The sequence below is a fragment of the Rattus rattus genome, chromosome 2 (assembly GCF_011064425.1).
Source record: "Rattus rattus isolate New Zealand chromosome 2, Rrattus_CSIRO_v1, whole genome shotgun sequence".
Classification (NCBI taxonomy): domain Eukaryota; kingdom Metazoa; phylum Chordata; class Mammalia; order Rodentia; family Muridae; genus Rattus; species Rattus rattus.
This window is the reverse complement of record NC_046155.1, coordinates 41,366,720-41,393,362: the sequence shown is the minus strand read 5'-3', so window position 1 is coordinate 41,393,362 and position 26,643 is coordinate 41,366,720. Positions and strand designations below refer to the sequence as shown.

The 26,643-nt window shown below is 50.9% G+C and overlaps 1 protein-coding gene across 2 annotated transcripts; it reads right to left on the bottom strand.

The window, feature by feature from the left end:
- Positions 1 to 10,735: 10,735 nt before the first annotated feature.
- Golga7b (golgin A7 family member B) lies at positions 10,736 to 24,952 on the bottom strand. Of its 2 annotated transcripts, none has more exons than XM_032891995.1 (5): positions 24,512 to 24,952; positions 17,980 to 18,105; positions 14,113 to 14,265; positions 13,938 to 14,039; positions 10,736 to 12,800 (listed from the first exon to the last, which is right to left on the bottom strand). In XM_032891995.1, the coding sequence occupies exons 1-5, from the start codon at positions 24,521 to 24,523 to the stop codon at positions 12,690 to 12,692; spliced, it is 504 nt and encodes a 167-aa protein (XP_032747886.1). In that variant the 5' UTR covers positions 24,524 to 24,952; the 3' UTR covers positions 10,736 to 12,689. The 2 variants fall into 2 exon arrangements, with proteins under 2 accessions (XP_032747886.1, XP_032747887.1); XM_032891996.1 differs by having other exon boundaries at positions 10,736 to 12,794.
- Between the last annotated feature and the right edge of the window lie 1,691 nt (positions 24,953 to 26,643).

Genomic DNA, 26,643 nt, shown 5'->3' with positions numbered 1-26,643 from the left:
CCCGCTAAGTCTTCCAGCCTTTTTTCTGGAGAAATTATGCCAATAAACTATCTGCTGGATATTAGCTAGTGGGGGAGGGGTGTCTGAGCGAGCACATGCCGGTCGGGGTGTTGAATTAGCTGTGGCCCTTCCACCAGGAGGTACATGGAAGCAAGTCACGACGTAAGGGAAGTGCCAGCCTCAGGCACCAGCCATGTGGTTGGGCGAAGGAAACATTTACACTTGGAGGACCAGGCAAGGCACATGGAGTGGGAAAGGGGCAGACATGGAGGTGGAGGTCTGCACAGCATCCTACCAGGGATTAACATCTCCAGTTGGACCCCCCTTGCCTTTCTATAAATGATAAGAGAGTTGGGTCAGTACATCCATACACCCCCTGCTCTCCCCAGCTCCCCGCCGGGCGACTGGACTAGGTATGTCTAGTCTCCAGCCGTCCTGGTTTCTAGAAAGAACTTAACAATCAGCCTTTGCAATATGCTTAGGAGCCTGGAAGTGCCTGTAGCCAGAGTACTCTTCGGGGACGATGTAACACCACTGGATATGATCATGACCAGCTCTGATATTGAAGGGCCATTATAAATCACAGATATATTCTTCGTGGGGGGAAAAAGTCGCTTGAAGATATAATGAAATCATGCTTAAGAATGCAGCAAGCCCTTTAAAAACATATTTAACAAAAAAACCCCACCCTTTTCTAATCCCATAATAATATTCCCAATAAATCACCAACTATGAATTCCTTGTAGCTAGTGCTGTGTTTACACTCGGAACCAGAGCCTAAATGAAAAGTTTTAAAATGAAAACAGCTACAATTTCCCTGGGAAGCGCATAACAACTTAAAAACCGTTCCAATTCCACCAGCACCGACCCTGCGTATCGACAGGGAATTAAAGATCTGCCGGGGCCCCAGACATGAGACTCAGAGGGCCGAAGTGATTGAGTTCATCCTGCCCAAGGTCACAGAAGCCAGGCCTGCAGCTCTTTCCTGCCATCTTGCCAAGGGTGAGCAGGTGGAACACTTACTTGGTCCTCGCACTTTTCCCTATTCATCCCCGGAAGCCGTCGTCTTTTCAGAAATGAACAAGCGGATCTGAGATAGCAAGACAAGGAAGACCCAGAGCCCACAGGGACTGGTTGTAAGCGCAGCAGTGGTGGCAGTAGGAAATGACAAGATAACAAGCTCCATTGACTGGGCCACACACATCAGCGTGAGGAATGGGGGGATAGGAAAAAAGCCATCGAGACAGCCTGCCGAGGACACCAAGTGTGACAGCCAACCCCAGAGGATACCTGATCTGCCCACCCCCAGCCCGCTGAGTTTCGGGCCACGGGGTCTGGCTGTGCCATTCCGTCCTATCTGGTGGGAAGGTCTGAGGACTCAAAAAGAGAAGTCGTAGGCCCCCTAACTGCTAAGAGCAAACTCAGGGTGAGACGTCTTTCCACGTGGTTCAATCATCCCACAGCTATTGGCTGGACCCCTGCTCTACCACAGGGCCTGCATGGGGCCCTAGGTTTGTAAGAGTGAGTAAAGCTAACATGGTGGATACCCCACCCGCACACCGACTTCCCTCCAGCAGGATGGAGGGGGACCATAACGGGCTTTCTTAAAAGTCTAGCTAGCTTCTCAGGTTACTGCACTACCACTCCTCCTGCCCCCGAGCCCGGGTGCGCCATTCACCAGGCATCGGGATATTGGAGCCCAGTGCCTCTGGCTCCAGACCTTCATCTCACTGCCTGAGGGCTATCGGCCACGAATGAGTGGGTGCAAGCGTCAGCAAGGTTTACCAGGCCAGTGTCCCCATCCCCTCAACCCTTCTGTTTCCTCTTTCTGAGGCCCATGGCATCTGAGCCCTCATTGTCCCCTTCTGAGCATACACACCCATCTTTCTTCTGTCCCACAGACCCACTTAGGATCCTGACATCTTTTTTTTAGGTTATACTCCAAGTTGTAAAAATTTTAAAACTGGAAAAGACCTTCAGAGCAGGTGAATAACAGACCAATCAACTCCAGCCAAGCCAGAGGCGGGATCCTTCCCAGACTTCATCCCATGTTTGTTTGTTTGTTTGTTTGTTTTCAAGAATACCCCCCAAAATGATTTTTAATGGTTTTAATAATAATAACTACAACAATAATATCACTTTTATTCTGTCTGATGCAGCCTCCTCCAGGAATGTCTCCCCCTCAGAATGACAATATTAGCTTTCAGCGAGTGAGCTCAGCATGTCTGGGTAGGATATAAACTCTACAAGAACCAACTCGCTTGATCCCTGCAGCAATCTCCAGAGGAAAAGGGCTATAATTATAGGGATAAGTTAAGTGTTTCCCCAGGATCACACAGCCGGGATAGGCAAAGGTGGGGTGGCGTCCCAGACAGTCTGGCTGTCTCCCACCTGCATGCTTCCCTGCCCACTTCATTCAGATAGCCACCTGGTCTGGGCAGAAGCCACAGTGTCTCATCCTTCCCCAGAATCAAGGGCTAAGTGGGAAGGGAGAAACAGAGTCCCCAGAGTGCTGAGAGCTGAAGCAGTCCAACCAGGCTCATACCGAAGCCTGTAGGAAGAGCAGGCCACACCCATGTGGAGAGTGCCCTCATCAGGCCTGCCCACTCACTTTCTCCAGTGCACCATGGAGAGTCCCATACCCGGTCACCTCCATCACCAACAGTCCCTACTCTGGGAAGGTGCCATTCCGAAGGCCAGGAGTCTGAATATGAGTCACTCTGGCTGCTATGGCCCCCTCCCAGGGCTTGGGCATCACATCCTGACCAACAAGACTGGACCAAGCAAGAACTCCACCACAGCCTCTGTTAATCACATGGACACAGAGAACGGTTCATGATCTCAGGGTTCCAGAGAGTTCAGACTCCCAGTCCAGGAGGACAGTCAAGTCCCTCCCCTTACCTCTCTGCCCATGGTCAACTGGTGTCTCATTTCTTTTGTAAGCTCAGTAGCAAGCCACAGGGAGTCAGAGACCTGCCAAGGGCTGAGGTTGTGTCTCCTTGGCAACAGGCACATCCTGGAGGGAGGGAGAAGGGGGACAGCTAGGGCTAGTTAGCAGAACAGATAATCCCCCTCTTCCTCCACCCTCAGCAGCTCTGCCGCTGTGGAGCAGGGGATCTGTCAGAGGGTAGACCCTCAGAGGAGAAATGAGAAGCAAGAAGACACCGGAGCATCCTCAGGGAGAAGCTTAACATTTACAAAATGCCCACTATATGCCAAAAACTGCATACGTGTCTGTATTAATCCTTACTCCATCCCGGAAGGCAAATGTTACCGGTCTACTCTATTACCAAGGAAACCGAGACTCGGGGAGAATACGCTGCACAGGGTCACAGGTCACTGAAGAGGCCAACGTTGTAATTTGGACCCCAAACTGTCGACTCCACAGCTTGGGTTCCTAAACCAGCCGCGTGCTGTCAGTTTCCCGGTAATTTGCACCTGAGGGAGTTGTGTAACTAACCGGTCACTCGTAATCAGCTAGAGACCTACTATGTGCTGCGCATTCTTCTAGTGGCTTTGGATATTTGTCGGTGAACAGCACTGGCAACATCCCTCCCATGTTGACACGTGGCAAGGAGTGCTCACATAAACACGGCGGTAAAGTTCTCGTGTGTTAGGAAACCCCAAGTGAGAGAGGGAAGAGGGGAGGTGTTAAGGGAGTTTGTGAGGCCCTGAGTAGAGGCAAACTGTTTCTTTAGGTAGGGTGGGCCAGAGTGGGGAAAAAAGATACTCAGGATTTAAAGTAGGTGGAGTATCCTCGAACCTTAGTTTCTCATCTCTAAAATGAGTATGAAGTTTACATTTATTAAACGAGTTTTAACAGTAACAGATACCTCGCAGTTACTGTATTAAACTTGCCACCGTGTCTGGCATGGAGTACGCCTCTGATAAATTAGACGTCTCATTATTAATAAATACCAAAATCGATGGCGGAGCCAGGTCCTATTTGAGGTCAGAGCTCCCATGCTTCCACAGTCATGCCTGGAACAACCAAGGGACGTGCCAGCAGGGATACGGAAAGCGCTGGCTACCCCGGGATGCTGGCGAGTGAGAAAGAGACGGTTGGACCACAGATAACCATCATGGGGCAGAGCCCAGCTCCCTGGCCCTGGGGTGTGTCAGGTTTGGCCTAGTGCTCACAGGGCACCATTCCCAAAGACAGGGTAGGCATGAGGTCCACTGGGCCACACAGCGCAGAGGTTGTGGGAGCCGTAGCACTCTTCTAGACTGTCCCATCAACTCTAAGACTCCTCCAGCAGTGAGTGCTGAGGCCTGAGAGGTCTTCTAGTTCTGCCCCATGCTCTGCAGACAAGGAGACTGAGGACCCTAGACGCTGTGACCCCCTGTGTGCCCCCTGGGCCCACTCTGCCCATGGCTCTTTTGAGGACCTCAGGCCAGGCTACTACCCCCACTTCCTTCCCCAGAAAGCTCCAGTGTTTCAAAAGCGTGCGACCACAATTTTGAGAATAAGCAGGTAGCACTCGTTCCTCGCACCAAGAAAGAACCACATACTTGATCCTAGAAGCACTCCAAGACAGAGGCAGCCACCCCAGGACAGAGACACCTGGGCATCTGATCGTCAGCGTAAGGAGGCAGGGTCAGGAGCTAGCAAGGAGGGGAGCAGGGAGAAGCTGTCACCATCCTGGGGAGCTCTGCTCAGAGCCCACGCACCCTACCACCACACCAGCTGGTGGGAAAGAAGAAAACCCCACGGAGGCCACTCATTCCCATAAAGGTAACTCCTCTGCATAGCCAGTCCCAGAGCAACCACACAGAATCCTACCCTCCAAGTGGCTGGATGCCTCTTCAAGCTAAGGGCTGACTTCCTTCCCTCTGTGAAAGGAGAAACACGCCCCAGCTCCCGATTGCTCCTGAGTGGCAAGAGAACAGGTAGAAACCAGACAGAGGAAGGCAAACCAGATGTACCCATCCCTGCTGTTCCAGGAAGACGAAGACGGAGAAGAGAAAGGGGAGGAAATCGGGGTTATCTCTAGGACGGTGTCGTTTTAAAAAAACATCAATAGCCCAATCTAAGCAAAAGGTATCCCATGTGCCGAATGCCACGGGACTTTAGAGATCTAGTACAAGAGCCCTGTGACCTTCCTTCTACCCATCTGTGCCTGAGATTTTCCCGTCACTAAGTGACTGTAAACTCAAAGACTGGAGCTTGCATGCCAGACAATCCACCTCCACACTCGGAAGTGGAGTGCAGCATCTCCCCTCTGAGCCCCAGGTTCTTCCTCCACAGAGTGGGGTAGGAACAGCAGCGAGGCTCCCTCCAGAAAAGGGCTGTGTGCAGCCCCCAGCTGGTGAGATGTGACATTGTTATGAAATCTGTTCCAAGGCCTGTTCAAGCCCTGGTCTCCCTTCTCGTGGCGCCTGACTTGAGAACGATCCATAAGTCATTAACCAGGCAATATTAGACCTATAAGACTCCTTCCCAGCAAGACACATCCATCACTCAGTTACAAATGCTGAACTCATCTGGGGATAGGATAAACAGAGTCTTGGCTTCGAACAGTCCAGGCCTGTGTTTTGAACAGCTTAGGGGAACACAGGGCCAATCAGTGTTCATCCATCCACCTGCCTCTCCAGGGTCTACAGACATCCATCTCCAGCCAGGCAGCCCTCTCAGTCCTGATCCATCAGTCATTCCCCTGAACCCATACTCTCTGTATCCACCCACAAAGCTGTCAATTCATCCTTGCTCCGGCTATCCCATCCATCCATCCATCCATCCATCCATCCATCCATCCATCCATCCATCCACACATGGTATTTCACCCTCTTAATACCTAGGCCTAGACTTCCAAGCCAAAAAAAAAAAAAAAACCAAAAGAATTTTTCCTGCTTGAAACACAGTGTCCAGGCAGTATGGGCAAGGGCTAAGTCAGTCAGGATGTGTTCTTCCTCTCCTCTTCTCCCAGGAGACCCACAGAAACACAGCCGGGGTGACCTAACTGAGACCTGTGGCAAGCTCAGATGATGGTGGGACCATTGTATCTGTCTTTTAATTGAGTTATTTGGTGGTCATTTGCTGCTCAATTGTATTGCTCTTAAGCACTGTGTATCCGCATCTGCTTCTCGGCAGCCCGTTGCCCAGGGGCCTTCAGATTACACAGCTGTATCTTCTCTCTCTTCCTGGCAGTCTGCGATAGGCTGCATCTCCCATTCAGTAAGGGGGCGAGGCATCGTGACAGGCACCTGAGGGGGGGGTATATACGGGAGGGGGAGACACAAGTAGACAAGATCCCTACCCTCAAGGGGTTTACTGATTAATTGGGGACAGCCAGGAAAGGGTCTGTCATTATATATGAGGCCTTGTGAGCTGTGTGCAATGTTTCTTCCTTCCCAAACATCCAGCAACACTGCTCTCAGGTGGTAGCTAGTCCCCAATCACTTTTCCATTACAGAAATCAATAACTTGAATTACTCCAAAATAACGAGCCCCTCCATCCCCCTCCAAAACTAATTTTTCTGTGTCTGCATTTGCCCACATGTTCCACTCTGGGCCTGGGAATCTGTCTTCATGAGTCAGCCCAGGTAGAGCGGCATCTTGCGCCTGTCTGTGACAGGCCGAGGCAGAATGAACCAGGATTCAGCATCGGGGGACTTAGGTTCGAATCTTTGCTCTGAGGCATTCAGCTGTGGGCTCCTGTCAAGCTACCTAACAACCTGGAACATCCGTTTCCTCACATTTAAAGTCAGATGTCAAGTATGACCACCCACCTGAGTGTTAGCAAAGTGTGGAGCAGTGATGCTCACCAGTGTTCCCGCGTAGATCAGGGGTCACTGAAGCCTGTTAGTTCCACGAGAGTATCTGAAACCCTCTGTAAAGCTGTGTCACAAGTCCATTGTGTAATGAGGGCTCAGTGTCCCTTTCACAATAACATTAATATCTTCCGTTGTGAAAACCACCTATCTTTTACAAGGATGCTTTTCTGTCATGCTGCTGATTTACAAAGGACCAAGCCTAGGCTCTGGGAAGTTACGAGAGTGGCTGGGGGGTGAGGGCGGGGAGTCCCTGACTGGTGCTACCCTTTGATGCATTTGCTCACCTCCTTTTATGTCTCTGAGTCAAAAACACAAACCCCGGTGCCACCCCAGATACTATGCACTGCATCGTGCATCCCACAGCCTACAGATGCTGAAATGGCAGTTCCTTTGAAGGACCTCTTAAAAGAAGAGCCCTAAGCATAGCGTAACTCTGCTCTTGGTGCTGCCCGGAAAAATATAGATAGCTTCAGGACTCACCTGAGAAGAGTCATGTGGAAACCCTCAAATGCTAGACTCCAAAAGCCGAAAGGATGCTGGCATTACAGAGCACCAATCCCATGCCAGGCACACTCCCAGCCATCTTCTTGATGATTTTTCGAGACCGGTTATTCTTAACCTTTGCAGGCACTCCTAGAAAGCCATTTATACCTTTAAGACTCTGCTGAGAGCAATGGATTATGTCTCCCAGGTAAAAGTACTGATTGCGCATTTACATGCGGGGCTGGGAGGTGGGGGTTAAAATATCAGTTAAGATAAAGGTGTGTAAAGCACTCGGGAGGCAGAGGCAGGTGGCTCTCTGTGAGTTCAAGGCCAGCCTGGTCTACAAAGTGAGCTCCAGGACAGCTGAAGCAACACAGTGAGAGAAACCTTGTCTCAAAACAAAAACAAAAACAAAAACAAAAACCACAAAGCAAAAACTGGTGTGAACCTGTTTGAGGTTTTCTTAGGCACAGGGACCTTCTCTTTTGGTGGTCTCACCCTTAACATATCAAACACTTTTATAAATATTCGCAATCCACAGCAAACAGGAGATGGACACACACACGCACACACGCACACGGATATTCACATGTCGAATTGCAGCTGCCTGGGTTAGCATGAGGCATGTTAATAGATCTTCAGAAAGCCACGGATTCTAATACTTTGCTTTCTTCCCCTACCTTGCAGCCAATGAGTGTTTTTGGTTAATCTTATCGTGCAATAAGACAGAAAATGCATACATCTCATGTGTTCGGTACACTGAATTTTTAAGAAGTGAGGGCCCTGTGCTACCAGCTCTCCAGCCTCGAAGCAGAACCCTGGGGCCAGAGTCTCCAGACCTCGCTCCTCCACCTCGGGGGCAACCTCGCCTGTCTTTGCACTTGTCCCAGGCTGTGTCGAATTACATTTGTGGAGCCAGTGTTTTTAACCCAGGTCTCAGGCTTAGGTCTGAGCCGTCCTATGAAGCATTTTCCTATGTGATAGTGGGGGGAACTGAGGCGGTCTCTAATGCAGGTCGGTATCTTGAAGTCAGAGCTCAAAGTCAGGTCTTGTTTGAAGCCACATTTTCACCAGCCTGTCCTTGGAAAAGAAGGCAAAGGCCAAGGGAGGGTCCTTCCTTCAGGGACCTCATGGGACGTGGGGGAGGGGCTCCCAGACCAGGAATTGCCTGAAGCAGCTGAAACTGGCTGGGGGGAAAAGAGAGCTTCTCTCAGGACCCCTGCCTTGACTCACATCTCCTGCAAACAACTTCCAGGCCACAATAGCTGCTGACTTGGGGTGGTCGGCCGCAGCGGTTTTTCTACAGTTTTGGCTCTTGGCTGCAGTACATAATCCCACCACTTGGCGGCACTCGAAGTTATAGCAACCCTGTAGTCCTCAATATCACACAGGCCAAAGGAAGAAAGGCAATGTGTGCAGCAAAGAGAAACCATGCACAGAAACCTACCTGCCTGGGGTGTGTTGGGATGGCTGTGCCCTTCAAAAGGAACTAGGGATGACCTGTCTGTCCTTTGTGGCTTGTGTCTGCTTTACAAGGGGAAGTAGTGATATGGCTGGGACCAGCCAGAGGGGACAGGCCACACCACTTTAACAACAGAGGCAGCAGAGAAGGCCACACTTCACCAGATCTGCAAAGTCAGGTCTCCCTGCCATTCCCTGAGCTGTCCCTGTGAGTACTACACTCCTGTGAGCACAGTCCGCCCATAATTCTGTGCTCCTGGGGCTTGTGCTCCTGCTTGTGTGCCCGGCCTGCCTCAGAACCCAGACACAAATAGCCCCAGGTCCTTACCTGGGAATCTATGACTCTAGCTTCTGAGTTACTAAGAGCCCCTTGAAACTAGAGTCACCCATGCACCTTTCTGCAGTCTGTCGGCTCCTTCTTAGATTCAAAGAAGCTCTGCTACTTCTTAATTGTGTGAATTGGGGTGATTTAACCTCTGTGAGCCTCCTCTGTAAAACGGGCATGGTAACACACGCCACGGGAAGGCCTAAGCAATGAATTATGTGGCGGCTTAGCCTAGTGTACACACAATAAGCAGCAAACAAACGCTACCATTTTTCTTCCTTTAAAAAACGTTCTTTGAATATGTATGTTTACCTTTGAGTGTGTCTATGTACCGTGTGTGTGTGTCAGGAGATGTCGGATCTCCTGGAACTGCAGTTACAGGTGTGAGTAGCCATGTGGGTGCTGGGAAGTGAACTCGGGCCCTCTGGAAGTGCTCTCAGCCACTGGGCCATGTCCTGAGCACGGCTACCATTTTCACTCCTTTATCCTTGCCATTTGAAAGTGGGAGACCTGAGTGCCTCTCATCCAGTCAAGCACTGGGTAGGGATGTTGGGCGAATCTTGCCAGTTTGGAAATCCCCAGTCCTCTGCTTCCTCTCTAACGTTTGGCTGAAGCTCAAACCTGACCTCAAGCTACAGCAAGCTTCCCACCCAGCAGAACCAAGCAGGACCTCCCTGCCACCAGAGCAGCTCACCAACCACTCACTTACACCCCAGGCCTGAGCAGAAGCAGAGGCCCCGGCTCCCCAGGGCTCAGACACCAGTCATGTGTCCTTAGTAGCAGCAAACAGAAGCTCCTAGCTACCTGGACCTCTACTCACCACCCCCAAGAGACCATCTCCCTTGTGGCCCCCACCCAAGGCAGGAACTGTGGTCCCTGTAGTCTAATGAGGTCCTTTCTGGAACAGACCCTTGACCCAAAGATCTGTGTATATGGCCCAGCCCTCCAAAACCTCAGGCAGCTTTCTACCCGGGAGGGAATCCCTCTTTTTAACTCCACTAGATCTATGGAGGTGCGTGTTACTCAACCTCTCTGAGTCTTTGAGAAGACTCAGCTAATCTTTAAATCTCTAGAATATGTTTTTATCAAAGTGCCTGGTCTATCATAGGCGGTTAATAAATGCTTAATCTAGTGAAACCCAAGATCTAGGCAATGCTAGTTTCCAATATCTACCTGCTTTCTAATATTTTTTTTAAACTTTAATGGATTCACACAGTGGGTGGGGGTGGGGTGTACCATTCCATGATGCATGTGTACGGGGATCAGAGGACAATTTTAAGCAGTCAGTTCTCTTCTTCCACCTTACGTGGTTCCAGAGCTCAGACTCAGGTCGTCGGGCTTCTACGGCGAGCATCTCACTGGCTGAGCCATCTAGCCAGCCCCTTCTGGTCCTCAACACTGAACAGCCGTGTGACTCAACCCCAAACAGTGTCTGACCTAGAGTAAGAGCTCAAGAAACAGCCCCTCCCTATCTCACTGATAAATTACTTTTGGGTTAGCTTTTATTTGAACCTACTGGCTCCACCCGGTTTCAGACCCACCAAAGGTCAAGGGTTGGTAGGAGGACCTGGAATGTCCACCTCCTCGCTGACCCGTACGCTCCAAGGAGACAGTTTATCAGTCCTGTGTGCAGTTTGCTTCTTCCTCACACGCACACCCAGTGTCTCCTTGGATGGACTAGCAGAAACAGCATGGAGCCTCAAGCTGGCGAGTCCTTTTATTGGGAAAAGAATAAAACAAAAGGTCTCCATCTTGCCTCTTCCCAACCTTCCCCAACAGGCTGTGCAAAGTCAGACACGATGCCTGGCCACACAGCAGGCTACAGAGGGCACAGGCTTCTGCAAGGAATCGGGGGCTGCAGCTCGGAAAGAAGGGATTCATGGCACCAGGGCTCAAAGGGCTCAGGCTCCCTGGGGCTTCAGGGGCTTGGCCGGCCCTCTCTATCTCTCAGCATGGTCTCCTGCTGTTACATGTGCGGGCGCTGGCCTCTAGAGAAACAGGCCCTTTCCGCTCCAGAAAGCTGCTTATGGTGGCTGGTGTTTCCTGTCTAGTTCTAGCACCTCCTGCCCGCTGAGGTAGGCAGCCCCTTTCTGTCCATCTTCAGGCCCCAGGATGCCTGCCCTTCGACTGGCTCCCCTCGAGAGCCACAGCACCATTAGCTTTTCCTTGCAAGGCACATTTGCCTTGAATGTCCAGAGAAGCCTCATCTGCAAGGGCTTCAGGGTCCTGACACCTGGGCAGGCTAAATATGCAGCATCTGTGGCCCCACTGTGCCATGGGGGCTGGAAGAGGGGCACCAAGACCACCTAAATGTTGGCTCTGTTCTCCTAGGACCCCAACTGTTCCTCCATGAAAATGTGTACAGTAGAGCCAGAGGTGGGAGAAAGGCCAGGAGGAAGAGCCAAGCTGACAGCCCAGCTTTAGGACATTGATTTACAGAGAGGGTCAGTTAGGAGGGACTCACAGGGAGGCTCTACAGACCAGTGTGGGACAGGACAGGGCAGGACTTGGTAGTCATTAGCCCAGCAGCCAAAGAGAACACACAATGGAATCTCTCTCTTTTTATACACACACACACACACACACACACACACACACACACACACACACACGCATGCTTACACATAGACATGCATATTCACACAGTGCACTTGTGCATAAGCATACATAGTTTGCATGCATGTGTTGTACACATGCACCTAACATTCTCCCTCATTCACTCAGATAAACATAGGTTCATATACGTGTGCACATGCACACATACACCTGTACAGGTACTCACATTCATACAAATGTATGCTCACATACGTACATGCTTACTCACCCATAAACATACATACATACATACATACATACATACATACATACATACATACATTTGTGCACACAGCACACTCCACATGTATGCACACGATCAGGAATTGGCTCCAGTTCAGGAGTTCAAGCTCTGTCCAGCTCATTCATCCAAAGAGTTTTACCATACCCTAGTGGACCCCATCAGAGTCCTAGGCTGAACCCCTATAAGCAGTTTCTGGTGGGGTACGAAGTCTCAGAGTTGGGTGCTTCTTGGCAAGGCTGAGAGAACTTTCGGCCCTGAGGGAAGGACAGGAAAGCCACTGCCTTTGGAGCAGCTGATTAGCTCCCAGGACACCTGTCTCCCCAAATCTCCAATGAGGAGGTGGGACCATTGACAAGCAGGAGCCCATGGTAGCGTTGGGCCTTAGAAAGAGCCCCAGGGAGCACAGTCCAGGTAGACATGGGCTTTGAGGGTGAAGACTCATGCAGGGTGGGAATTCTCCAGACCTTCCTAATAGTGAGGAAGGAGGCAGGAAAGAGAGGGTTTGTCCAAGCTGGGTCCCCCACCCCCCCCCAGACTCCCTAGGAAGGTCTGGCTGTAATGACCCAGATCAGCCTCATGGGAGAGGGAAAAAAAAAAAAAAAAAAAAAAAAAGGTCCGGGGTCAGAAAGAAGATCCTGCCAAGGGGCAAAGGGCTGGGGACCACGGAACAGCGGGCAGTCACCCTCCCTTCACCGCAGGGTGGGCCCAGAGAAAGACTCAGAAGCGGGTGCTCTGGTAGCGCAGCCTCCGCAGATCTGCCAGCCCCTCGCTCCGGCCGTACACCTCCCTGCAGGGACTCTCGGCCAGTCACCGGGCCCCCGCCCCTCCCCCGCCAGCGCTGCTGCTGCCGCTGCCGCTGCTGCTGCCGCTGCTGGAGCTACCACTGCTGCACCGGTCCTCATAGATGGAGATCTCGATCTGGGACGATAGTTAAGGAGCTGTGAGCACCCGGCTGCTATTCAGGAAACGGGGTACAGATCCAGAATGAGACCTGTGACCTGAAGCCCGCTATGCCCAAAGACCGAGGCTTGACTGAAGTCAAAACCCTTCTCCAAGCCTCAGCTAACAGTTTCTGAGAGGACACAGGGCTGAGCGCACAACGGGATCCCACAGACAGATTCTGGCTTTCTTTGAGATGCATTATGGAAATCCAAGTCACAGGGGCACCCGGAAAAGGTGTTAGATACAAACACTTCCCTTTGCTGAAGTGGCCCATCCCTAATGGCCCCACTTCAGTTAGGCCAGTCCAATCCTTTCACCTGCTAACCATCTATTATCACTTCTGCAAACTGGGGACACCAGCAGAGCCTGGGGGTTCCTGTGAAAATTGAACTGAGTACCGAGCACAACACAAGGGCTCAGTAAAAAAGAATGGGGGGTGGGGAGCAGGGAATATGTGTGCTGTCTGGGACTTATGCTTTCTGAACTCTTCTCTCAGCTTTATTGTAAAATAATATTATTTTTAACTGCTGCATGGGCAGCAGTGGTTAAACACTTGAACCAAGTGAGGTCAGCAGAACTCCTGTCCACCCCCTGCCCAGCCTGACACCAAGACAGTCAACCCATAGAGCACCCCACTTCTGCAGCTCGTTTTGCTCACTCAGTGGATAGTGGGGCTCCACACGGGCTATTAAAGGAGATTGTGGAAGGTTTACAGACTCTTTGAGAACCAAACAGGTTGAGAGAGCCTGGGCTCAAATCCTGACGGTGACAATCTGCTGCTTGAAGGTGAGTGATTGAGTCAGCTTCCCTTCAGCGTCCTGGTACACAAGAGGGAGGAAGGGCCACCTCTTGGGATTGGGATGGAAATCACGTGAGATGGTATTTTTCAAAGCCTTTGCGTGGTGTCTGCCCTGTTTTAAGCACCGATGGCATGACGTTCAATAAAAACAAAACCTGAAACTCACAAATGACCCCAATAACTAAGGGCGCCCACGGACAGTGGCGTGCGGGATTCCGGAAGGCCTCTAGGGAGCCTCCCACTTCCTAGCCACATCCTCAAGGAGCCCGATGTAGACAACTCTGCGCCTCACACAGACGAGCCCGAAAGGATACAACCCTCATTCCGCGTTCCACGGGATCCGTGAGCAGGAGCCCTCGGGGAGCAAAGACCTTCTCATTCTGCTCCTGGATGTAACGGGAAATCTTCTTGAGAACCTGCAGAAACAGGGGTCCCTAAAGATGAGTCTGTGGCAAGGTAGCTGGGGAAGGGGAGATAGAGAGTCGGCACCTTCTCATAGTGGGTCTCCATGCAGAGGAAGATGAAGTAGGCCGTGGCGCAGGCCAAGCAGCCCTCCAGGTAGGAGCTGCCCCCGATCTTCTCGGCCTCCGCATAAAAACCATTGAGGGTCTTCACAGTCTCCTCGAAGAGCTGCCGCTCAATCTGGAAGGAGAGAGGCAGACTGTTAGCCTTTCCAGTGTGGGGACAATCCCTGGGGCCGCATGGGCGGGAGGTGGCCCACAGGCATGACTGAGAGGCTGCGAGCAGAGCATACAGCACGGGAGCAGGAGACCTGGAGTTCAGTCCAGACTTACTCAGGAACTAGACGTGTGGCCCTGTGTGAGCGGCTTGCCCGTACTGTGTTGGTTTCCTGTAGGATGGGAACCAGCACGGCTGTTGGCCTCCCTTGGAAACAGGAGACCTAGGATGTTCTAGATCAGTGATTTTCAACCTCTCTAATGCTCTGACCTTTTAACACAGTTCCTCAGGTTGTGGTGACCGCCAACCATAAAATTAATTTTTGTTGCTACTTCATAGCTGCAATTTTGCTACTACTATGAATCATAATGTGAATGTCTGATGTGCAGGGTATCTGATATGTGAGCCCTGTGAAAGGGTCATTTGACGTCCAACGGGATAGCGACCTGCAGGTTAAGAACCTGTGTGTCCCGCAAGCCAGCCATGTATTCTGGTGTCACCTCCCCTGTGATGATTGTGCCAGAGCAAATTCTCCTGATTTGGAAGGGGCTTCAGCGGCCTGCAACAGATGGTGAGAGCTCAGAAGAGACTGCAGGGGCACTTTTCCTCCTGGCTAAGAAGTCACTAACCACTACAGCTGGTGTGTGTGTGTGTGTGTGTGTCTATGTGTGTCTGTGTCTATGTGTCTGTGCGTAGGTGTGTGTGTATGTGCTTGTCTGTGTGTCTGTGTGTGGGTGTGTGTGTGTGTCTGTGTGTGTGTGTGTGTGTGTGTGTGTCTGTGTGCTGTGTCTGTGTGTGTGTGTGTGTCTGTGTGTGTATGTGTCTGTGTGTGTGTGTCTGTGTGTCTGTGTGTGTGTGTGTGTGTGTGTGTGTGTGTGTGTGTGTGTGTGTGTGTGTGTGTGTGTGTGTGTGTGTGTGTGTGTGTGTGTGTGTGTGTGTGTGTGTGTGTCTGTGTGTGTGTGTGTGTGTGTGTGTGTGTCTGTGTGTGGGTGGGTGTGTGTGTATGTGTCTATGTATGTGTGTGTGTGTGTGTGTGTGTGTGTATGTGCTTGTCTGTGTGTATATGTGTGTGTATGTGTGTGTGTGTGTGTATGTGTGTGTGTGTGTGTATGTGCTTGTCTGTGTGTCTGTGTGTGGGTGTGTGTGTATGTGTCTATGTGTGTCTGTGCGTGGGTGTGTGCCTATGTGTTTGTCTGTGTGTCTGTGTGTAGGTGTGTGTGTGAGTCTGTGTGTAGGTATGTGAGTCTGTCAGTGTGTCTCTATGTGTAGGTGTGTGTGCCTGTTAGTATGTCTGTGTGTGTGTCTGTCAGTGTGCGTGTGTGTGTCTATATGTGTGTCTGTGTGCGTATGTGTGTCTGTGTGTGTGTGCTTGTCTGTGTGTCTGTGTGTAGGTGTGTGTGTATGTGTCTATGTGTGTGTGTGTCTGTCTATGTGTGTCTGTGTGTAGGGGTGTGTGTGCCTGTGTGTTTGTCTGTGTGTCTGTGTGTAGGTGTAGTGTGTGTCTATGTGTTTGTCTGTGTGTCTGTGTATGTGTGAGTCTGTGTGTAGGTGTGTGTCTGTCGGTGTGTCTGTGTGTAGGGGTGTGTGTCTATGTGTTTGTCTGTGTGTCTGTGTATGTGTGAGTCTGTGTGTAGGTGTGTGTCTGTCGGTGTGTCTGTGTGTAGGGGTGTGTGTCTATGTGTTTGTCTGTGTGTCTGTGTATGTGTGAGTCTGTGTGTAGGTGTGTGTCTGTCGGTGTGTCTGTGTGTGTGTATAGGTGTGTGTGCCTGTTAGTGTGCTTGTGTGTGTGTCTGTCAGTGTGTGTGTGTCTGTGTATGTGTCTGTGTGTGCACGTGTGTGGTTGTGTGTGTGTGTATGTGTGTGTGTGTGTGTGTGTGTGTGTGTGTGCAGCTAAGGAGTTGGCCTGTATCCATAGCAGCAGGGCACAATGAGAACGTTTTATGTGCCAAAAGCTTTCCTGCCACCCCACTCTCTTTCTCACAGGTGAGTGTGCTCTGTAACCCTAAGGCCTCATCTCCAGCCTCCCTGCCCCCACCACTGCCCTACTACCTCCTGCAAAGGATAGTGTGCCTACACAAGAATGGGATGCTGGTGGTTTTCTAAGAACCAGTGAGGATCCCATCAGCAAAGTCCAGCCACGCCTCTTCTCTCATACCTCCTCAAATAGCCTGGTCCACAACATCCATCAGCACCAGGTCTCTGCCCTACTCCAATCCCAAGTCAGCTCTGAGGCAGCTGACTGCCTGTGGGGGCTGCGCACCCTCAGAAACAGGAGCAGAACACAAGACTTGGCTGACTGCCCTAGATGCCAGCATCCAATGAAGCTGGTACGTCAGGCTACCTCCCCGCTTTGTCTAAGACAGGTAAAAGGATGGGAAAGCAGCCCCTCGCTCTTCCTCTGGGTCTCTGAGCTGGCCTGTCACAGCTCTGATCACACGGCATCTACTTTCTTCCGTCCCCACTCAGGATGTATGTGCTGCAGGAGCGTCAGTGTGACCAGGCTCTTGCAGCGCTTTCTAATAACCTTGGTGAGTCACTTCCTGCTTCTATCCCTGAAGGACTCTGCTGCTCCTGAAGCTCTGTGCGTGCGTGCGTGCGTGCGTGCGTGCGTGTATAAGGATCTGGTTAAAACACATTCATATTCGGGAGCTCTAAGGTAGGTGTAAACCCTTGCTTTGTTTCCCAGGTGATGCCAATCCTGGCAGCCATAGGGCACAGTTTTGAAACAAGGGCTTAGTGATGGTGCCCAGTGCTGGCTGCACATTAACAACTCTTGGGCACTTTTTAAAGGCAACGCTGCACTCCAGTCTCAGCCCCAGGAGGTACTGACTCTGGGAAGGGGAGGGCTAGGTCACAGCAGCAATGACTACGGCCATCTTACCCTACCCAAATAGATGCCTTGTCTGGTCCCCCATTTCCCAAAGCTCACACATGTCCCCAATGCAGCCAAGAGTGGGAAAGGCATAAATAGCCAGCTACTGCCCAAGCAGGATCTAAGAATCACTTAATTCCAGCTCACCTGAGAATGCCTTGTTTAAAAAAAAAAAAATTGAAGTCTGACCAATTGTAGTTAAAATCATTTTTAGTTAACTTTAAAAAAGTGAATTTGTGAATTAAGGCATAAAACATTGTCAGTGCCTAGGCTCCAGTCTCCAAAATTCTGACTGGAATTCTTTGGGATTTATTGAGTTTTTTTCAGCCCCCCCCCCCACGCCGAATGTTCTGGTGTGTGACCAAACTTGGGGACAGCTGCCAACAAATGGAGATGCCTACACCACAGGCCAGCAACTGAATCAGCGAGTGTGGGTGACACCTAATCTCACCCACTAGGACTCAGGAATTTACATTTGTTTAACAAGACTCTAGTGAATTCTCATGCCAGCGTAATTTGAGGTGCTGGACTGGAACAAGTCTGAGGTGTTTTGTTTTGTTTTGTTTTGTTTTTCAGAGAATTTTCTGTGTGGAAATGTAAGACAATACAACGGATTTATCATTCTTCCATTTGAGGCAGCTGAACAAGTCACGCATTTTGTGATATTATGTGTCATGTATAACTGGATTAAAAACAAAACAAACAAACAAACAAACAAACAAAAAAAAAAAACACTAATTCTCAGCGCCACCACAGGTAGAGCTCATGTTTAGAGAAAGGTGTCCTCACCCAAAAGGTGCCCTTACCCGGCTATCCAGCTCTGGTGGGAATTTGGTCTGGAACTGACAAATGGTGCCATCACTGTAGTCTCTCTGGATAAAGACCTTGGTGGCCAGTGAAGCGCTTCGCCTGAGCTCCTGAAGGTTGTGGACCTGAGGAGATGAACAGGGGACACATGCTTAGGTGACCATAGTCTCAGTGCACTGACATGGAGGGCTCTCCAGCACCACTGAATCCTGGCACACAGGGAGAGGCTGGCCACATGGCCTGGCTCTGGGGGCCTAGGGAAGCAGGCCTCCTGTGGTTCACGTGAGGAGCTTCCTGAAGCCATCATAGTGTGTATACAGAAGCCTAAAGAAAGAGCAAAGCTGGACCAAAATGAGTCACTCAGAGCTGTCAATCACAGCCGAAACAGATTCTAACACGGAGAAGTGAGGCCCAGTGGCAGCCAGCCCTGTGCTTGGAGAGCTCAGCACAGAGATAGAAGTCGTAGGCCCTGCAAGTGGAATTCACAAGCAGGCTGGGGAGTAGAGCATGTGGGAGAGGGGAAACCTGGGATGTGTCCCTGAACTCCAAGGGACTCCAGGCCAAGTTTGGGAAGTCCAGGAAGCACCCCAATGGTTTTCTTAGCCCACAAAGGGGCCTAGAAATGGCTTTTTATCATGAGAAGACTGAGTATAAAGTGGACTGAGGCCAGGCGCTGAATTAATAGCATTCCTTGGTAGGAAGGAAGGTATGGAGTGACTTCTGTCTCTCCATCCAGTCAGAAAACTTGACATTGACCTGGCCCTGGAGGGGAGTAAGCGCTATACCACAAAAGAATAGGGCCTCTTTCTTCTCTCTCTCCAGCCTCAGTCACTCAGCCACTGGAGACAAGCACACCATTGGTGAAATACACCCAGCATTGGAACCACGTGGAGACCAGGCCCTGAAGGCAGAGGGAAGGAACGCTAGTTCATCCTGTGTAATTAAGCTGAACCCATTCAGTCACTTTGCTCTCGTTTATTGAGTCCCTACTAGTGCCAGGCTCTCCAGACGCTGAGCAAAAGTCACCCTATGGGCTCCGGGGGGGAAGACAAGTCAAAGCCTAATGAATTAGACTGTGATGAATGGTTGACACAGAGTCACATTTACTCAGGGATGCTTATGCGGCCTTCCTGGAGACTGCATGGAGTCCTAAGGGAAGGTCAGGGATACGCAGAGATAGGGGCTGGCCAGAAGTAGGAAGAGGGGGAAAGGGTGACCCTGGAAAGGGGAGTAATGAAGACATGGTCTGCTCCAGGGGTGTGAGGCAACATTTAGCACGACCAAAGCCGGTCTGCAGAATAGACGCAATCAGTGGGAGACAAACGTGCACTGCGGTCAAGGGTGAGATCACAAACAGGGAGGGTCTCTGCCAACGGGAAAGATTTCAGGTTGGAGATGCTGAAAAGCAGAGATGACTCGAGAGAGATTGACAAGACAGAAGGAGTGGATGATTGGTGGGTATATCAAGGTCTTAGAAATGTAGGCATCAGAGAACATTACATAAGGCTCTCCAGAATTCAGGTAAACGTTGCTTCAAGCAAGATGTTTGATCTCAAAGTTTGGGAAGTGAAGTAAATGGCATATAAGTGCTCCTCTTGTCTCGGCATTTCTTGATTCCACTAGACAGGATCTTTGTTGAAAAAGTCCCCCTTTTAATATCTACTAAGATCCTATGATAACTTTGGAAAATCCATGCTTTAAATCAACATGCTTTAGTAATACAAGTTAATGATCCATGTGGCCACTCAGCCTAGTTATTGTTTTACCATAATGTATCCGAGAGAGGAAAGCGGCTGTGGCCTTCCCTTCCCTTCCAAAGCCAGCAAGCAAGAGCTAGCCATGAATTCTTTAAGCTCCAGAAGGAGCCCTCTGACCGTTTTGTAGGAGTGGGTAAGCCTAAGGGACCCATTGGATGGGTCGCTTTCTGTCATAGTTCAAGGTAAAAATAAAAAAGTGCTAAAACACAGAAAGCAGAGGTAAGAATGGAACGGAAGCAGAGACAATTGCTCCAGTCAGTCTGCCCCGGACCTGGCTTCCTGCCACAGGCTTCATCCTTTGTCTGAACCTACACACACACACACACACACACACACACACACACACACACACACACACACACACACACAGCTGTGTACACATAGATGCAGGTGCTTCCATGACCCATGATGGTATGTCTCTTAGTGACTGGCTGGCTGATGACCAACTATTTCTTCTCCCTCCTAAGAACACAACTAAGTTCATTCCAAGACTCCCTCGCACGTGGGCACACACCGAGTAAAGTTAGTGGAAGTGTTGAATATCTGATTCGACTCAAACAGACCTGAAACTCCTCCCTTCCCCCAGAAACCAGAGGAGCCAGGCAATTAAAGACAATGGGACTGGAAAAGGCCTGGGTCCCTAAATGACCACTCAGAGGACATATGCCTGCTGTTTGCGAGCGCTCCATTCAGGACTCTACTGAGAAGGAAGTAATCTTCAATGAGTAAGATGTTAGGTGGTGTCTTACATAATACTACAGACCTATTTTCTCTCGACTGATTCATTCACTCTCAAGTCTCTAGCAACAGCTGTATTCTGAGCCCAAGAACCTTTCCTCGCTCCGGGTGACTGGGCACCTGCTTGTCCCTGGAGAACGTACGTTGGTCTGGAGAAGAGCAGATGAGATTCGATTTACACATAAGAGTCAGGCCAACACGACACACACAAATCACAGAGTCTCACACAGACGGTGAGGAGCAGGATTCTAGGCAAGGGAGGGCCTCATGGTTCGCTCCATCGATGGTGGCTCCATCCTGAAGTACCAAGGGGCAGAGCAAAAGATGGCTTGCTGGTCATGGCCGCAGGAAACCTGATCTTGGGCAGTATAGCCCTGTAAACGTCTGCCCTTCTCTGGCCCCCATTTCTTCAAAGATACTAAACAGGAGCCCCATAATCATAACCCCTCCCATATCTGACTTGAAAGAAACCTTATTAGGAATGGAGGGCAGAAACATTTCCAGAGGTAGCGCAGTCAGTGGGCTGGGTTGGGTCTGTGGCTCATAAGAGAGCTTATGCCTGTGTCTGTTAGCGAGCCAATCACTGCCATTAAAGATGGTGCAACTAGGTACCTGATGCTTCTAATTTTTTAAGGGAAGCCATGAATCCAGAATTTCTTAATGTCAGCTACTCTGGTTTTCTAAATATTTCTGATAATTTTTAAGAGCGCAAGCACTAACGTGGCTAAATAAGGCCACTCGTGTATGAAGACTTAACTCCTATAGCTCCAGTTTGAGAATAAAGATGGAGACAAGAGCCAGGTCCCAAGCACTTTCTATCCAGCCTCTTAACCTTAGGGAAACAGGAAAGAGTTGTTACAGCCACCCCCAATACTCCCCGAGGCTACAAGCTCTGTCTTCCCTGGAAAGTTCCTTCTTAGCATTTTTCCAGGGGTGTCTTAGATGTTTGTGAGAACTGAGCTACCCCCTCAATCTCACAGCCCTCAGCCCCGCCCCCCCCATCACCACACCCCAGCCTCTTGGCAGCTGAGGCCAAGACCAAGGGTGTTTCATGAGGAGGAAAACCGGAGCTGTGGGCACCATTTCCCAAGCCACGGTGAAACAACTGAAAGGAGACTTTTACAGGTAGAGCACAGCATGTGACATAGCACATCTCTATACACCTGGTCGTCAGTCCCTCAGGCTGGGCTTGCACAGGGCAGCCACTGGAATGCAATGAGCTCCTAGGCCTGCTATGCCCAAGACAAACAGGAGGCCCCGGCTGGTCCACAGATCCATCCTCATTAAGAACCACCTCGCTGCATAAGGTGCGGGTGAGGCCTGGCTCAAGAATCACGAGATGGGCTGGGAGGTAATAGGACTGCAGATCCTGAGTCACTGCAGCCAGGTAGGGCCTGAGGGTGGAAGCCTGGGCACAGGGCCACCCTTCTTCTCAGCCTACACTCGGGCCCGAGCTCAAGCCAGTGACTCAGAAATCAGACCTCCAAATACCCTGCCTGGGTAATGCTACCTGGGCACACTTAAAGCGTCTCCAACCTGCCCAAACCCACTGCAAGAAGCCCGTCCCACAAAGGCTGCTTCCCAGTCATTCTTGGCCATCTGGATTGTTCCCCGGGCAGACCCTGCTCCTAGTGACACACATTTGCAGAGGCTCACTGCTCAGGAAACGGGCCCAGTAAAGCTCTCCAAATGAGGTCAGCAAACTGTCTTCCCTCTTCTGTGTTCCTTGTGCACACATCGTTCCCCTGACGCTAACTTCTAAACAGAAATCAGGAAGCTGTCTTCTCCCTCCCTCCCCCCCATTCCCTCCTTTTCTTTTCCCTCTCTCTCTCTCTCTCTCTCTCTCTCTCTCATCTCTCTCCATCTCCTCCCCTACCCAGTTCCATTTCTCTTTAGAGAGCTAAGGAAATGACTATGGGAACTTAGAGGAGGTTTTCCTTCCCCAACAGGTTTTTCTTTTTTTGCAATCTCAATCCAATCCTAATAGTAAAAAAAAAAAAAAAAAAAAAAAAACAGCTGAGGGGATGAGTCACCCCGGCCCAGACACCATACATCCTGTGCCTTGGCAGAATCTGAGTCTCTTCTCTCAGCACCGCCAACAGAGTCCAGCCAAGGCCAAGCTGTCCATCCTAGACAGTCTTCTGTCCCTCTGCCTTCAAGATGGCCAGTCAGGGAACCCAGGTCCCTCTAGCCCAGTGGCCCTAATGCTGTGCCTTTAATAGAGTTCCTCATTTCGTGTGTGGTGACCCCCAACCATAAAATTATTTTTGTTGCTACTTCACAACTGTAATTTTGCTACTGTTACGAGTCATAATGTAAGTATCTGATGTGTCTGATGGTCTAAAGAGTTGCGACCCACAGGTTTAAAGCTTCTGTTCTTGCTCTTTCTAACATGTCTCTCCTCCCTCCAAAGCCCTGTCTCAAGACCCCTAGAACTCTAGTAAGCATCACACTGGCTAGCTGCATACGCTATCCTCCATGCAAACCGTGAAGGTAGTGGTCGTGGGAGCAAGAAGAACTGTTGTCTTAACACTGCAGTTGAATCATCTGTAGAATGAGGTAATGAAGCCTTCTCTGACTCCTTCGCCCGGCTGAAGCAAGCTTCCAAGCCTCAGTCCACTCGTCTGTTAATTGCAGATAATAACACCGTCCTTACCCACTTCACAGAGCTACTCACACACTCACAGCCATTCTGTGTGCCACGGCGTTGTACCTACAGAGGCATTATGAGCAGAGCCTCTCCCAAGGGAGAGTCATCAAGCCTACTACCAACAGCTTCCTGGAAGCCTGGCCTCAGCCAAGAAGTGTGAGTCTGAGGGTAGACTGTGTGGGTCACCGCAGACCTGCAGGGGAGAGACTGTAGGACAGACAGGCCTTCTGGGGTCCATCAGACCACACTAGGAACTGCTGCTGCGGTCTGACAGGCCTGCCTGCCTGCAGTTGGGGTTCTGGCAGGGCATGGATCCCCGCTAGCTAACTTCGTGTTGCATCAGCAGATAAACAACGCCAAGCCACATCAGGAGATCCAGTGGAATTGTGGCAGGAGCACTTGGTACTGATGTCATACCGCTCGCCAGGATCCCAGAGGCACCGCACAGAATCATTCACCGACCTTTGCTCTCCTCCTTGGCAGAGTTCCAGTCAGGCTGGAAATGGGGAGGCACCACAAAAGACAGCAGCAGCAGAACTGGGGAGACCCAGTGTGCTGCTACGCTCCAAAAATTCAAAGAAACTTTCAGCTCTGCTGTTGGCATGCTGTGTGGGTACCAAGCCAATCCTTTCTTCCATGTGTGAGTTTCATCATGAGTAAAGAGATCTCCCGGGGGAGGAGTAACCTCTGGGGGTAGAGACAAAAGTCCCGACTTCTTACGCATTACGCCAAGATTTTGCCCTTAGCTAACAGGTCCCTTGGTCTAGAGACACACCGTGAAGAACGCAGTCTCTCCCCACACACAGGCAAATGCGGATACTCTGGGACCAGCAACTCAAATGAAGGAAGAATGAAACTCTCAAAAGTGGGGGCTGGTACAGGAGATTCATTAAAACCAACCCTCTGGGTTCTGGGCCTGAGCATGTCTTTGTCCACGTTCTCCTCTTAAGGAAATATGGATATGAAGGAAGGTCTGTCTTCCTTAGTCAAGCCTCTGGGTTAGAAGGAGGATACTGCACCACATAGCAACAACAGCAGTAGGCCACCTTCCTTCCCCTTACACAGGTGTGCAGGGATCTCCACCTCTGGGGAATCAGAACCCTGTGTTCAGAAGGGGAAACCCCAGCCCAGCAGGGACCTGGTGTTATTGGTAACAAGTAGACTCCCGGGGCTCAGGGTGGCATGAGCAAGATTGACATGTCGAAGGTGAGGGGACCACTCAGCAAAGCTCTGCTTGTATGCCATACCACTCCATACCTCCCCCCATGAACCCGGGGAACCACCCCCTACCCTCATCCGCCCCCGCCTTCTCCTCGTGCCCAGTCTGCCCCTAGTGGGGAATCATTCCCTGCGGCATTGCCTGCGGGTTAAGGTGCTGGCCCCTACCTCAGTGGCCATCTTCCGGGCGTTCTGACCAGTCCTTGGCTGCTGCTGGGCTGGTCCAGGGGGGCTGTCCGCGGTGCTGATTTGAAGAGCGGTCAAGGCCAGCGGGGGCCTGGGCGCTGTCCGCGGTACTGATGAGATCGCCGAAACCCGTAGAGTGTTCCTGCGAGCCGAGGGGTCCCTGAGAGGGGGTCTGCGCTGTCCACGGTGCTGACGCGGGAGCGGGGCCGGGGAGGCGAGGCCGCGCCCGAGGCTCCTCACCGCTCGATCGCCTGCTGCCAGGGCTCCTGCAGGCAATGGCCCGGTTTTATCTTTGACAGCGGCAGCAGCGGCGGGCACGGGGGCGGCGGGGGAAGGAGGGGCCAGCGCCTCGGCGGGCGGGGAGGGGGAAGCCGCGGCCCCCAGACTCCGGCACCCGCCGGAGAGGAGCCCCGCCCGCGGCCACCGGCTCCGCTCCCGCCCCACCCCGTCCCGCCCCGCCCAGCGCCCCGCCTCTCCTGCCTGCCCTCCCCCAGCAGGAGTGCCTAGAGCGTTGCGCTAGCTTCCACCGCCTCCGGGGACTTCCAGAAGCTGGAGAGAGAAGCTGGGCTCTGCCGCAAGGCACCCGGGCCTGGGATGTAGAAGTCCGGACCATCCACAGGCCGCCAGCCTCTACCCTTCCAAATATCTTCAACATCTGACTCTAACCTTCCCCCATCCTGCCCCAAGCACTACCCGGCCTTCTGTGGATATCCCCTTCTCTCTTTTCTCCTTTCCACTTCCTTGAACCCCCATTAGCTAGAGGAAAATGCTGCAGATATGAGAGAACATTTTCTTTAAATACTTACGCACATTTCATCCCCAGTTTTCCCTAGGGTCCCTTCTTTCAAGACGCTCCATATGGAAGCCATTCTTTCCTTATGGTCCTCCTGGTCCAGGTTCCATCCCTTACACTTCTGTCTCCCTTCCGCCACCCCAGAGTTTATACACACTCCCCCAGTACCCAATTACCACCAGCAGTGGAAAACCACATGCCGAACCGGTATGCCCACTCTCCAAGGTGGTAATTTGGCATTAGGCCTTCCAAACAAATGGCTTATCTACTTAATAAGCAGAGAGGAAACCCCAACACAGGTGTCTTTGAACACACCCATAATAACCCCAGATCTGTGTCTGAGGGGAGCTGGGTATTTCCTCTACAGCCTGGCTGCCCACAGGTCAGCAGCCCAGCCATGACATAAGACTGGACCACATACCACAACAGGTAGCCAGAAGACCTGGCTCCATTTAGGGCTTCTCCCGATTTCCCACCTTGAGTAACTGTCTCTGAGTTTATGATCCTCTTTCTGCAGGATATATTTGTTGACCTTCACTAACTGGGGTCCTCTCTTTTCTTTTCTTTTCTTTCTTCCTTTTTTTTAAAAAAATCAAATTTCTCTTTTAAATTTTCCAAGCATACAGGAGAAGTTGGGGGGGGGGGGAAACATTCACCACAAACTGTACTATCTAACTACCTCGGCGACAGTATTTTTAAATTTGACTTGTTGGCTTTACTGATAGAAGCGGGAGCGAGGAGATGTGAGTAATTCGACTAGATTATTAGAAAGCAATAGATTCTACAGCTTCGTCCTTAAATACTTCGGCATTCGTCCCCTCAGAATAAGAGCATTTTTTCTAAGCCAGGTGTGAGGGTGCACACCTTCAATCTCGGAGCCCATGATGTGGGTGAAGAGACGTGAGACCTCGTCTTGAAACACAAAATGGCACTCTCCCATGCAACCACAATATCATTATCATGTCTTTTAAAATTCCATGGTAACCCTACTATCTTAGGATGGTTTGTTACCCCAAAGGCATATTAATAGCATTTTTTCAGCAGAACCTTTTATTTTTAATATCAAACATTTATGGATCACTTAATGCATGCCAGACGGTATGTTCCACACAGTGCATGTATTTTGAAATCCTGACAACTGCTGTGAGTTACAATTTTTTTATTTTTAAATCTCTGTCTCCTCTTATGCGCTCTCTCTCTCTCTCTCTCTCTCTCTCTCTCTCTCTCTCTCTCTCTCTCCACGTATGTGGGGGAGTGGATTTATACTCTGAGTGCCAGTGTGTGGATGCCACAGAGCCTGTGGGGAGGTGAACAGAGGACA

Bases quoted from the DNA above. Each gene is read 5' to 3' on its own strand.
- Golga7b (XM_032891995.1), bottom strand. The intron at 14,266-17,979 runs GTAAGGGCACCT...CTCTCCTTCCAG, and splicing joins CACCAGAGCTGGATAGCCGG to ATTGAGCGGCAGCTCTTCGA. The intron at 12,801-13,937 runs GTATCCTTTCGG...CTATCGTCCCAG, and splicing joins TGGAACGCGGAATGAGGGTT to ATCGAGATCTCCATCTATGA.